At 42.8% G+C, this 14,101-nt stretch overlaps 1 protein-coding gene across 1 annotated transcript; it reads right to left on the bottom strand.

The window, feature by feature from the left end:
- Positions 1–317: 317 nt before the first annotated feature.
- LOC148900381 (caprin-1-like) lies at positions 318–10,094 on the bottom strand. The gene is made up of 16 exons (XM_088992026.1): positions 9,917–10,094; positions 8,168–8,302; positions 7,572–7,634; positions 7,402–7,488; positions 6,769–7,010; positions 6,551–6,633; positions 5,922–6,080; positions 5,795–5,847; positions 5,608–5,691; positions 5,365–5,526; positions 4,942–5,050; positions 4,212–4,273; positions 1,286–1,439; positions 1,005–1,193; positions 730–821; positions 318–637 (listed from the first exon to the last, which is right to left on the bottom strand). Exons 2-16 carry the CDS (start codon positions 8,300–8,302, stop codon positions 551–553), a joined length of 1,761 nt encoding a protein of 586 aa, XP_088848152.1. The 5' UTR covers positions 9,917–10,094; the 3' UTR covers positions 318–550.
- Positions 10,095–14,101: the final 4,007 nt, after the last annotated feature.

Genomic DNA, 14,101 nt, shown 5'->3' with positions numbered 1-14,101 from the left:
CATTCACTTTTAACAGTTAGATTGACCTTTTTTGCACTAACTAGCCAACAGAATGGTGTTCTTACAAAACTTCACTACCATACTGTGTCTTCAGTGTAGCACAAGAAAACACATTGTATAGAACACAGCTTTATTGAAAGTCTTGACTGATTATTATACAAGAGGTGATGGTGACAGATTAAAAAATGAATTGTCATATCTACAAGATGAAAAGGAAAAGGTGACCAAAAAGCACATGCCTGAGGAAAATCTCCATTTTGACAGTGGCAGGGTATTTTTTGCATTATTTTGTACAAAAAAATAAATTAATGAAAATCTTTCAAGTTTACAGGAATATTGTTTAATATCTCACATACTTGCTGATATCCTACACGAAATTAGGACACAGCATTTTATGTTCAAACATTTTGAGAAAACGGGCAGACAAAAGCAGACTGACTGAAACAGGCTTTTAAAAAAGTGTTACTGTGAAAAGAAAGATTAGAAAAGTGAGTTTGGGTGGGCACATTCAAAAATCCTGAATGTTCCATGTGGAGCGATGAGCCAGTTATTAGGATCGCAATGGCTGAGCATTACCTCGAGATAATCCCCGAGGCCCCTGGGCAGCCCCCCGTTTGTAACCTTGTTGGAAGCTCTCCTGCAACACACATCACCATGAACATCTTCACATATCAAGTTCAGATCCTCCTTTCCTTTTTTGTATTCATTTTCAAAATAAGATAATTCTACCCTCTGATAGTTGTTCGTCGTGTTGAATTGGCTTTGACCATAACCACTGCTGGGAGGGTTCGAGAAAGGAGGACGGTAACCTTCATATCCCCCTGATCACAAAAAGAACAACAGTAATTGTCTTACCATTGTGTGTTTTTAGGTATGGCATCAATCTCAGAGGATCCCTTAACACAGTTCATTGTACGTCACTCACCTACTGATTTGCGGCAGGGCTCGGTTTCCATCCCTCCAAGCCCTCCCCCTATAGATGAGTTCCATTTAGGACTGCGTACCTCTAAATCCATTTGAGGAGCCTCTGTAGCCATTCATGGCGCCTCTGCTGTTCCTTGAGCTGCCCCGTGGTACAGTCCTGCTGTTGAATAAGGACTGGCCCGACTGTCCAAAGCCTGCACCGGGCGATGAATCTCCATGCACAGCTGGTGAAGGCATGACGGGGGCTTGGGGCTGGAATCCAGCGACAACTGGAAGGACAGAAATAACTTAGTGCATTTAAATCACACACAGTATTTGTTTAATGCAGTATTTTTTTAATCAATCTTCATTGCGCTTTCACCAGATTGTAAAGTATCCTGCGGGTTGTCAGGCTGATCAGTGACAGACTTCAATTGACCACTGAAAGTCTGCCTGTAGTTCCCAGGAAACTGCGGTGGCTTTCGGGGTTCTGCTTGGCCGCCGGCTGGTGGCGCAGGTGCACTCAGACCAAATACCTACAAACAAAAAAAACCTGACTCAACACTTCTATATTACAAGCCAAATAAAAAGTATGTACCTCACTCATCGTGTCTATAAATGATTCAGAATTGAAGGAGTGAGATGGAGAGCCACTTGTCCCTACTCAAGAGCAAGGGCCAGTACTTAAGGACTGGACACAGATACGAAGTATTACCGCTTGCACTGACTGGAAGGGGGCAGCTTTGACATTGATGCCTCCAGTGTGAGTGGATTCGGAGGTAGGTGGGAAGGCAGAGGACAGGGAAGAAGATACAGACGAATGCTCAGAAGACAGAGACATTGAGGCCTGGATGGTTTGGAAATGGGGCACAGGAGAAGTGGGGGTTGGGAAAACAATATCTAGTAAATTGGATAAACAATTTACTGGAGCATTGCAAAAAAGTCTAAAAATAATCTATCTTGCTGCCACATGAGTATGCCAGGAGGGTTCATGAACATGGCGTCCACATGGACCTAAGGACCACATCAGCAAACCATGGGACTGTTCTAAAAATAGGTCATATCTGATGGGACATGGCAATTTACTAGACTACAATAGAAGTCATCATTGACAGATTTTTTTTAAATAGTGTTGCACATTGATATTCACATATTTCCTAAATTATCCACTCGAAGATGATTCACATACAGTAAAGTCTCATTATATCGATATCGGTTATATCGATAGTACTGCTTATTACGATACTATTTTCATTTCCCGGCAAATGTCTAGTCTTGTATGTATAATTAGTTCCGGTTATTACAATAATCTGGTTACTATGGTGCCCTTTTCATCATTGATAAATCATGTTTTGGACACTCGAGTGAAGAGAGGGGCGGAGCTGCAACTGATCACCACCTGGTGGTGAGTAGGCTCCGTTGGTGGGTAAAGATGCCAGTCCGACCAGGCAGACCCAAACGTGTTGTGAGGGTTTGTTGGGAACGTCTGGCGGAATCCCCTGTAAGAAGGAGTTTTAACTCTCACCTCCAGCAGAACTTTACACATGTCCCGGGGGAGGTGGGGGACATTGAGTCCGAATGGACCATGTTCCGTACCTCCCTTGCTGAGGCGGCAAATCGGAGATGTGGCCGTAAGGTGGTTGGTGCCTGTCGTGGCGCAAACCCCCATACTCGCTGGTGGACACCAGTAGTAAAGGATGCCGTAAAGCTGAAGGAGTCCTACCGGGCCAATATGGCCTGTGGGACCCCTGAGACAGCTGACAGGTATCGATTAGCCAAGCGGAATGCAGCCTCGGTGGCTGCCGAGGCAAAAACACAGGCATGGGAAGAGTTCGGTGAGGCCATGGAAGCTGACTTCCGGACCGCTTCGGCGTCTCAGGAGGGGAAAGCAGTGCACCACTAACACTGTGTACAGTGAGGATGGGGCGCTGCTGACCTTGACTCGAGACGTCGTGAACCGGTAGGCATAGTACTTCGAAGACCTCCTCAACTCCACCAACACGCCTTCCTTGGAGGAGGCAGTGACCGGGGACTCCGAGGTGGGCTCTCCGATCTCTGTGGCTGAAGTCACCGAGGTGGTTAAAAAGCTCCTTGGTGGCAAGGCCCCGGGGCTGGATGAGATCCGACCGGAGTTCCTAAAGGCTCCGGATGTTGTGGGGCTGTCCTGGCTGACACGCCTCTGCAACATTGTGTGGTCATCGGGGAGAGTGCCTCTGGATTGGCAGACCAGGGTAGTGGTCCCCCTTTTTAAAAAGGGGGACCGGAGGGCGTGTTCCAACTACAGAGGGATCACACTCCTCTGCCTCCCTGGAAAGGTCTATTCAGGGGTTCTAGAGTTCAATCTCCGGGTCGGGGAGGAGATTTTGCCTCAAGTGGAGGGGTTTAAGTATCTGGGAGTCTTGTTCACGAATGAGGGTGTAAGGGAGCAAGAGGTCAACAGGCGGATCGGTGCGGCGTCTGCTGTGATGCGGACTTTGTACCGATTTGTCGTGGTGAAGGAGCTGAGCCAAAAAGCAAAGCTCTCAATCTACCGGTCGATCTACATCCCAACCCTCATCTATGGTCACGAGCTACGGGTTGTGTCCGAAAGAACGAGATCCCGGATGCAAGCGGCCGAAATGAGCTTTCTTCGTAGGGTGTCCGGGCTCTCCCGTAGAGATAAGGTGAGAAGCTCAGTCATCCTGGAGGGGCTCAAAGTCGAGCCGCTTCTCCTCCACATAGAGGAGCCAGATGAGGTGGCTCGGGCATCTGATTAAGATGCCCCCAAGACGCCTCCCTGGTGAGGTGTTCTGAGCATGCCCCACTTGCAGGAGACCCCGGGGATGACCCAGGATACGCTGGAGAGACTATGTCGCTCATCTGGCCTGGTAACGCCTCGGGATCCGCCAGGACGAGCTAGAAGAAGTGGCTGGGGAGAGGGAAGTCTGGGCTTCCCTACTGAAGCTGCTGCCCCCGCGACCCGACCCCGGATAAGCGGCAAAAGATGGATGGATGGACTTCCAGACATGTGCAAAAATGTCTCCACTGCAGTGCCAGGGTTTTTGTCATTTTCACTAAAATTCCAGGACCCACAGAATATTGAGTTTTAGTCCTACATAAACATTCAATACTGTACAGCGTTAGAAACCTGAGACTCTCTTCTTTCATCACGTCTGTGTAAGCTCTCAGTATTGACATATCGGCACCCCTCGCGAGAAAAACTTTCATCAGAAAACTGTTAATTCCTACGTCATACGGGTCTGGAGTAATATGAGGTGCAAGTGGGGCATCTGTACAAAAGACCCACCCCTGCATTTTCTGCTACTTACGTGTGAGGGTTCCTTTGGTCCTGTCATTGCACTCATCTGTGGAAGTCTGGACTCCGAGTGGGCTGGTGGGAGGGTAGTGCAAAAAATGTGACACAAATGTAAAAATTGTGGTCACTTCCAACTTCAATGCCTCCAAATATTTGTCAGAAATGGACAAGAGGAAGGCTATTTCAGTCACGAGTGGAAGACGGTCAGGCATTTTATTTTCCAGCTGAGATGCTACATGAAAATTTTATATGACAAATATTTAAGGAATTCAGTAAGTTGCATTCAACCCACGGAATACAAGGAAAACATGGAGCAGTTTTTACTAACTGTATCATATACATCTGGTTGTCATAAGAATGTAAATACATTATATATTACAGGAAGTGCATTGGGAATAATGGTTAGCCTTCCCGATATTGAGGCTTATTAAAGGCTTCATACGTCAGCATACATGTGGAGTTTACAAAAAGCTTCCATAATTAACATCTGTCGCTGAATGATCACACAAACTAATAAATTATTTGAATTACTTGAGCAAAAATCACAGTAATAATAGTACAAGGTAAACGGGCAGAGGATGCATGCATGGATGGATATTCTCCTTATACTCCCTGCCCAAGTTAAATCCTACCCATGATCTGCTGAAGAAGCCAGTGAGGGTGTAAGGCAGCAGTTTTGCTGCTGTCGATTGCCAATTCCCCCATTGTGGGACTATTAAAGGCTTTCTGATTCTGATACTCACATGAGGCACATGCTAGCTGTTGGAGGTCCACAGTCTGCACAGGCTTCATAGGCTGCGCTGAAACAATGGCCGGGTCGAGGAGCTGCCCATCAAAATCCAATACTGAGTCCTTGTGGTTAAAAAAAAGTGGTAAATTATGTTGTAAACATCACAGGTGAGGAGATGTGATGTTATGATGTAGATGTGCACTCTGTTTCAGATGAAGGTTGGCGAATATGGTTTTTATGCTGAGCAATACAGTATCTGACAATGTTAATAAGAGACTAACAAAGAACACAACGGAAATTTAGGCTTTTTGGGGTTCCCTGTACTGTATTGCCTTTCTAGGTCAACCACTGTCTTGAATTCTTTGGTGGACTGCTGTAAAATTGAGTATTACTCCAGCATTACACTCGCTCACGCCAGCACTGTGGTTCCTCTCACCTGCATGAAGTTATAAGTCCCTTGCATCTGGGCCATGAGGTCTTGCAATGCCTGCTTTCTTATCACCGGGTCAGTCGACGGAGATGGGCTGACACGATTCACAGCAACGCTTGGTTCTGGTGGCAGCTGGGCAGGGGGCTGATGCTGAAGGGAATTCACCATCTTGGTGTAAAAATAAAATAATACACATGAACAAAAGTATTTGCGCAGAGGGAAAGCACATAGTAGTGAAGCAAAGCATACCTGCATGTCCACTGACCACTCCTCCACATGTTCTGTGTCTGGACTGCTAAAAGTGCTTTCTGGGATAAACTGTCTATTTACAAACTACAAAAAAAAAAACAATATAAGTTAACCGGCAAAAATAGAACAAGTAAAGTCATTTAATTGGTGTTTGTTTGAAGCAGTACAATGGCCACCGAAATCTCACCTCGGTGGTTTCCAATTGCACTGGCTGGGGATGATTTTCAGTAACGGTTGCTTCTTAAAAATAAAAAACAAAAATGCTTTCAGTTTCTCAGCAGCACATTGAAACGAGTGATTGTGTTCAGCCCTACCTGGTTCGGGTGTTTGCTCTACCACATTGGAATCAGCCACCACTGCTTGCTTTTCCTGTCTCTCCTCTTCCTCTTCGCATGTTCCGTTTCGAGCAGTTTGTGCTTTGTCGAAGTAGCCGCCCTGAAGCAACTTGTCTATCATGTCCTTTAGCGCTTTGTCTGGAACATGATGGGTGGAATAATTCAAGCGTGTACGGAATTCAATCAAATAACATCACTGCAATAAATATAGAAATGAGAAAGTGTCATTTCAACTCCACAATGTAGTTCAGCTTTGTATCATGTTGCATATTACAGAGACTGGGTCGTGTTCAGGCTCACTAACATGCAGCAGCACAAAAAGATTAAATTTGGCTGGCGTAAAAAATAAGTAAATAACTCAATAAAATATGTGGTTAGGCTTTTGACTCATCAAAAGCCAACTGGTTGACATGAATGGCACTCCCCCCCCCAAAAAAAAAGGTGGCGGACCCAGATCGTTAACCTCTGTTGCAATGCCGCTTCACATGTGGTTTTCTGTAATCTAATTTATGGCTAAAATGGATTTCAGTAAACAAGGAAAGAGGAAAGAAACAGTTTCATTTTCCTGACACAAGTGAAAACAGTCGCGGAAGCAATAGAATGCTTACATGACGTTCCTGCCACGGCCTTGTCCCTGCCCTCGAGAAGTTCCCACAAGTGCAGTGAGGCCTCTTCATATTGTTCAGTCAACCTGAAAGTCAATGAGGAGACACAATACATCATCCACTCTGTGCATTGTCAAACGATTGATCCAGTGAACCATTGCATATTCGATACACACAAATACATCTTATGAGGCACAAATACTTGAGCTGGCACCACACACCTGAGGTCACAGTTCCGATCGGGTCCAATGAGTTTGTAGAACTCGTCCAGAAAGGCAAGATCGGCATTCGTGAGCAAGGAGGAGCCAGAAGCATCTAGGCACGTCAGATCCTGCCTGACGTTGTCGTCACCCAATTGGTCCAATAAAAACTGCAACTCCAACACAGTCTTTAGTCGCCGTTGCTCTGTTTCTTCTCGTTGCAGCTGTTGCCGTCTTGTAGTTTTCTTTAAAGTCTTTTGAATCTAAACACACAGCGTAACCGTTTTAGCTTAAATCGTGGAAAAAAATATTGCACCAAAATCTGCTTACATCATGTTCCCTCCCAGTACGCTACAGAGGGCCATATTTTAGAACAAAATGGAATCGACGAGAGATGGCTCAGGGTGAAATAATAGTAAATGTGACAGGCCCCGACTGCCCAGAAAAATATATGCCGCGGCAGTCACGATGCGGGTGACAAACCTATTCAGACAACGGGGTGAATGTAACTAAACAAGACAGATCCTGATTTACTCACAAAATGTGAGCTGAACAGATGAGTGTACACCTGACTTAATAAAGTCATTCTCCATCACGAACTTAAAACTTTAATGTGCAGCAAATCCGAAACAAAAGCAATTTTTTCTGACTCACCTCTTGGCCAAGGGTCTGGAAGCTCTTCAGCAGCTCCCGGGCAAACTCAATATTGGTGATTATCTCCTGGTACTTTGACAAGGCCTCCTTCAGGCATATCATATAAAAATGAATTGGACTTGGGTGAATAAAACAGCCTGTATTTACAAAACCAGACACTGTGTACATACCAACTGATCTTGATTTAAGCTTTCACCATTGTTCTTCTTTGCCTGGTAGTCATCCAATTTGGACTGAAAGGGGGATGGTGGTTAAAACAGTGCATGTGGGCAATTTTTTAAATGACACATAATCATTGGAAATTGAACACATTCTTAACAGAGGCCAATGAATCAAAAGTTACTATTTATCCCAAAATGGGTTCAAAATACAACAACAAATGGGAGTAAGAAGCATTCACAATTGATAGTAAAAGTACAACATACTTGCAAAGAAAACAAAAATATTTCCAGCACACACGCACCTAAGACAATCATCTGAAAATGAAAATGTCTTTTAAAGGTTGTGTTGGAACTTGCATTCAAAATTAATCGCAAAGAGGGTTCGTAATCTGGTTTCCTACAGGAAAATGGAAATATTGCCTGTTATGAAACCCAAAGCACTTTCTCCAAATATTATTCAGAAAATATTAAACTGACACATCGGAGTTTGATTCAGTGTTACAAACTGACAGTTTTACTCAAATGTGATTGTTCAAAAACTAATGTATAGTGTGCTGTGGACATTATTGTGATTATCATGAAAATGATGGTACTCAGGATAATACCTTTTTTTTCTCCATGTTGCGAACCTTCTTTTCGAGCACACCAAGAACCTGCTTCATGGCATCAGACTTACTCCCATTTCCAACCTCTGGAATGGCAGACTGGATAGCATTGTTGCCAACCATTGCTGAAGGCATCTAAATTGAGTTAGGAGAGAAGACAAATGATCAGTGACATGCAGTCAGGGGAGGCAGGCTGTGCCTCACCTCATCATGGAAATATCAAATGTCAAAATAAATTAGTTTTATTTATTTAGTGATTTGTACTTTAACATTCTTTTCCATTTAACTTCACCATTTTTGGATTTTTTTTTCAAATTCGCTAAATTTCACATTTACCGTTCAAATACTAAGTGGAGACGAGCGGTGAGGCAGCAGCCGGCTGAGCCTCACCATGGATTGCGCAATCACTATGCTAACTGTGCTGGCTTGCTCTGCAGTGAGACCGCATTGCTGTCCCTCCGCATATCGCTATTAAAGTGTTCAAAATCTTTTAGTATATGAAGTAAATTTCTATAGTTTAGCTGGTGTATATAATGTACAGTCACTGTACATTACAAACTCACAAACGGTGAGGGATGAATGTAAATCTCCTGGACAGCTTCTCAGCTTTTTGGAAGGATCTCATTGAAACTATTCCTGAAGCGACAAAGTTGCTCCAGCTCGTGCTCACTGTTCCAGCTACTACAGCATCAGTGGAGCGGTCATTCTCAGCACAAAAGACTGAAAACATATAGTCGGAACAGGACTGATCAAGGACGACTTTCTTCACTGGCAGTGATCTCCATTGAGACAGAGAGACTTGGAATGAATTGGATTTGCCTTTATTAGTCTCGCAGTGGAGAAATTTACATTCACTTCATTTATAAGTAAAGGTAACACGATAATAACGTTTTTTTACTTCTTTTTTTCTATGCTAGAGTTTGTATACAGTATATAAAGAATGCTGAAATTACATTTTAAACAAAACACGTTACCTGTTGCCAATCAAATGGTGAATAAGCTACTCTGTGGTGTTCATCTGACTGTGCCTCACCAGCCATGAACCTCACCGCACGTCACTGCAAATGATGCACTTATCTGTTCGAACAATTTAAGTAATTTAATTGGGAAACAATTCAGTATGAACAGGGAGGTTAACTCGTGTCCAGCTATCACTGACCTTCCATTGTGTGAGTTAACTATTGTGGAACATCTAGACTTTTTGGGAGTTGTCATACGCTTCAAAAATAGCATGTTCAGCTCAGAAACTGAGACAGCATGCCGCACATCAGGAATCTTTTTTGTTTCGTTTTAGTATCAATGAAAACAGTGAGAGACAGACAGGCGCAAAAGGTTACGTAACAAAACCCACAAAGTAATTAAACACGTTGAATACTTTGACCTTACTTTACTCTGAGCGTTCAAGCGTTGCTGCAGTCGACGATATCGACCTCGGCCACGTCCAACTCAACATAGGGTTATTTTATGAAATTAACGTTGGGCTCGCTCTTTATGTCCTATTGTTAGCCTCCAAGCTAACCCCTCATTGCTGCTATGCGTCCATTTACCCGGTTTCTCCACGCTTATTCGTTAAAACATCGAAAATTACATTTTGATGTTCTCAAACGGGGTTTTAGTGTCTCTCAATGCGGATAAACTAACATGATCGGTGGATGCTGCAACAGCTCGTCGTGTGTTGTCTCAGCTGAACATGACAAAAGACGATTTTGTACCTCTGGCCATTCCGTGATTGTTGTACAAATATCATACCTTTATACTCTTTGTCTTCAAAGAGATTTACGTTGACTATATTAACAACAAGTGAGCAGGTGAATTCGGTGGCTTTCCCTTCCTGTGGTATTTTTCCAGAAAAGATGCTCGGGGTGACACACGAACCGGCTGAGGAAGGAACTGCTGCTCTCTGGCTGGTCTTTGGCTGCTTCTGATGCTGAGCCAGGCAAGACCACAAGGACCCTTCTCCGGTGCCCTCAACTTTGCCTGATTAGAAAAAAAAACAACAACACAGACTGTACTGGTGATGGAAATTCCGGCTCCTTTCAGAGCCGGTTTTTTTGGCTCGGCTCACCTAAAAGATCCGGCTCTCTTGGCTCTCAAATGGCTCCTCAGTTTTTTTTTTGGTTCCTTAAATTTATTAACTACCAAAACTATGGACGACAAGGTTTCTTCAGCCGTCATCTGTACAAATTTGTACAGATGACGGCTGAAGAAACCTTCTCATCGATGGACCACTCCTGTACGACTGAGAGCTTACACAGACGTACCAAAACTATTGTAAAATTATGTGAAAAGCGAATTAATCATGTAAAAAATACACTATATCAATACACTATATCACTATATTATATTATATTATATTATATTATATTATATTATATTATATTATATTATATTATATTATATTATATTATATTATATTATATTATATTTTATTTGGCTTTATATGTGCACAGAGAGCAGCCACTAACTTTCACTTTTCCTGTGGTTACTCTGGTCTGATTATCAGCTGTCACTAATTTGCTTTTCATATTAATAATGCTATAATACAAACGAGTAAAATTGATAATTGGATAATAACTATAACAGAATGATGTGATAACATTTGTCCATTGTACCTGTCTATACTGATCTGATCTCTGATCACTGATCTCCATCTCAAATGGCTCCAAAACAGTGCATGCGTCCTGCAGTACCTCCCTAGCTCACCTGCTAAGATCTCAGAAATGTGTCTTTTATTGAAGACAAAACAATCCAGCAGACAGGTCCCCACTTTGAAATTTTCAATAAAGTGGCATGTAACTGACTGACATGTAGGATGTCGTGGTTCGGGATGTCCAGCAGTCAGTTGTTAGATAAACAGCTGTGGCTTTTTTGACCCGTTCCTGGACTGCAGCATGTTCTTTGTCATATATTATTCTGGTATGATTCTTTGAGAAAGTGTTTTCAGAATCAGAAAGCCTTTAATAGTCCCACAATGGGGAAATTTTCTGCTTGGAATTGCATGCATTGGGTTGAGAGCATGAGTATATTTTCTGAATCCCTTGTCATCCACAATTGAAAATGGCTGAAAATTATTTTACCTAGTTCCTCATCAAGTGTGTTTTTCTGGGTTGATAGCTTTTTGCATAAAGTGTCTCAAGGAGCTTTGAGTTGTACATCTTGGATGGAAGTTGTGATATTGCAGCTGCAACAGACGCAGGCCAACACACTAAAGACTTCATTAATATCGGTCGGGTTCCCTTGCTTGTCTTTTCTCTTCAAATTGTATAGATGGATGGACTGTTATTATGTGCCAGTGCAGATTATTTGTGGAGCATTAGGATGATTTCTGCTTCATTTTGTCTCACATCAGCAATAATTTACTCAAGAAATGCATTTTTCTGGAATGACGCATGAAATATTTTACATTTTGTGGGACGGGGAACAAGCTCAAAAGTGCTTCGGATTCTTCGGACTCTTATACCTTCTATGAATTTTTGCGTGGTCATGTGCTCTCAGGATTACAATGTAAAATATGTGCCTGATTCAATGATGGGCGAAGTCCTGCACTTTGAATGAAATTCATAATTTGTATGCAATTTCAAATAGTAAACGCAAGAGGGCAGTGATGTCAAATTTATTGGAATCGACCGAATGTCTACCTCACGACGTTTTTAGCGTCAAAAATACTGCACTTTAATCAAGTTATAGTACGACGAATAATTTTCATGGAGGAGATGAGCACCCCTTTGAGTTGCACTGGTTGCTAAAACTTCAACTTCACTTTATCCCTCCATCTTTTTTTCAATCCACTTATACTCACAGGCAGCCCACTCGAGCCATCTTTGGGAAACAGGCGGAGGACACCCTGAACCGGTTTCCAGGCAATCACCGGGCACACAGAGACAAACAACCATCTGCGCTTACTCTCACACGTTGGGACAATTCAGAGTGCACAATCAGCATTTCATGCAGGCTTTTGGAATGTGGGAGGAAACTGGAATACCTGGAGAAAACTCACGTGGGCCCGGAGGAAATATGCAAACTTTACACAGGTAGGCCGGGGCTGGAATTGAACACGGTCCTTCTGCACTGTGAGGACGACCCGCTAACCACTGGACTAAGAGGCTGCTTGACTTCGCTTCATGCATTCATTTATTTTCCAATCCGCTTATTCTACCAAGGTTTGTGGTTGGTGGAGCCCATCCTAGCTGTCTTTAGGCAGTAGGCGGGGAACACCCTGAACCGATTGCCAGCTAATCACAGGGAACACATAAACAAACACAATTAATGCTCAAACTCACACCTAATGACAATTTAGAGTGTTCAATCAATGCATGTTTTTAGAAATATCCTCACATGTTAATTTTTACACTCTGCAAATGTATAATTACTTGAACGGTTCAATAATCCTGTAATTGTGTTTTAATATAATGCCGCGATACACAACTTCACTGTCAGGAAGCTATTTGTCCAAAACAGACTATATATTTTTTAACATTAATTTGAATTTAATATTGATGCAAACATGTTTTTTTATTAAATTAAAACATACATTTGGAATGAAAAGCAGAGCACATCTATGAATGTGCATATATCCATTCCAAATGTTTTTTTAACCATTTCTTGGTGAGAATGGAAAGCCAAGGTATATCCAATTGAAGCTTCCTCCACCATCAGGCTGCTAAAAGACCTGGGTAATCATGGACAGGCTCTGCGGCACACAGTTAGATCAGTCTCTGAAGCGGCAGAAAGAAGCAGCCAGTGGATCTGGATGAAGAGGAAGGACCCTTGTTGGGCTAATAGAACAGCAATTTAAGACACAACACCCCGCCCCCGCCCCCACCAGCTTCTCAACATCTGATTGGGCATGGGACACAAGCGCGGGCGTGATCAACCTGTCGCTGGCCACCATCGATGAGGGTGTCTAGTGATGAAAGGCCAAAACACCCAATGATTCTTTGACACACTACTGACGATGTGTCCCAAATTCACAACCTTCCCATCCCTGAGGCACAGCTCCCACACGACTCTCAACATCAAGGCTTATCTCATGTGAGGACCATCCATTGGCACAAACGGTCAGAACAACATCACGTCCAGTGTTTCATGATTCTCATCTTAACTTCCAGTGGTTTTTTTTGAGAATCAAATGTAAAATCAATAGTCTAACGACAGATATTCAAATTCATTGATTTTTAAGATTCATTGATAACCTTTAAAATTTGCACAAGACGAGATGTAAAAGTTCAGGTATTGACAATATTTCATATAGGGCACATATAATCCACCATATTTTTGGAGTACTTTATTTCGAGCTTTTTAAAATGAGCCACTTTGTGCAAAGATTTGAGAGTGTTTGTACAGGACCTGTCGCCGCTCACTGTGATGTCGTTTTTTTCCATAACGGTCATACATCCTTCATTTCTTCAAGGCTACGGCACATTGGAATGGATTAAATGTGTGCTGCTGATTTATTGGCAAAAACCCACAAAAGCCCCACAAACACTTAAACCTCAGACCATTTGTTGCGTGGCTCAGGCAAATCGAAGAGTCCATCTGCAACCCCGATGGTGGCCCTTCCTTTCCCACTCTCACTTTCACACTCGCTATCTTTACATTCTGTTTGTCTGCCAGCAGTCTTCAGTGGCTTCAATTACACACGCAAACGAAACCAAAGTTTCCAAACTCCTTGATTGGTCTGATCTCGGGGAATTTTTAAATTAGTTGGCAAGCTTGATCATTCACAGACCACATGTGTGACGACAGACTGGAAACATCTCCATTTGAAATACTAATGTTGTCTTCATTGCAGAGCTGTTGTTGTTTTTAAATCACTGTCCTGCGAATACTGAGAATTATTCGCGGAAGGTGATCAAATTATGATCATTGCGATTTCATTCCCGTAAACATAAAAAAACATAATGCACAATTTTTCACAGCGGTGCTTTTCCAAAC

Source organism: Hippocampus bargibanti, linkage group LG03, assembly GCF_051943395.1.
Source record: "Hippocampus bargibanti isolate YZ-2025 linkage group LG03, ASM5194339v1, whole genome shotgun sequence".
Lineage (NCBI taxonomy): Eukaryota > Metazoa > Chordata > Actinopteri > Syngnathiformes > Syngnathidae > Hippocampus > Hippocampus bargibanti.
The sequence above is the reverse complement of the archived record's forward strand: the minus strand, read 5'-3'. Positions and strand labels throughout refer to the sequence as shown.

Bases quoted from the DNA above. Each gene is read 5' to 3' on its own strand.
- LOC148900381 (XM_088992026.1), bottom strand. From the start codon at position 8,302: ATGCCTTCAGCAATGGTTGGCAACAATGCTATCCAGTCTGCCATTCCA. The intron at 7,489-7,571 runs GTATGTACACAG...ATATGCCTGAAG, and splicing joins GCTTAAATCAAGATCAGTTG to GAGGCCTTGTCAAAGTACCA. The intron at 5,527-5,607 runs GTATGCTTTGCT...TTTTACACCAAG, and splicing joins AGTGGTCAGTGGACATGCAG to ATGGTGAATTCCCTTCAGCA.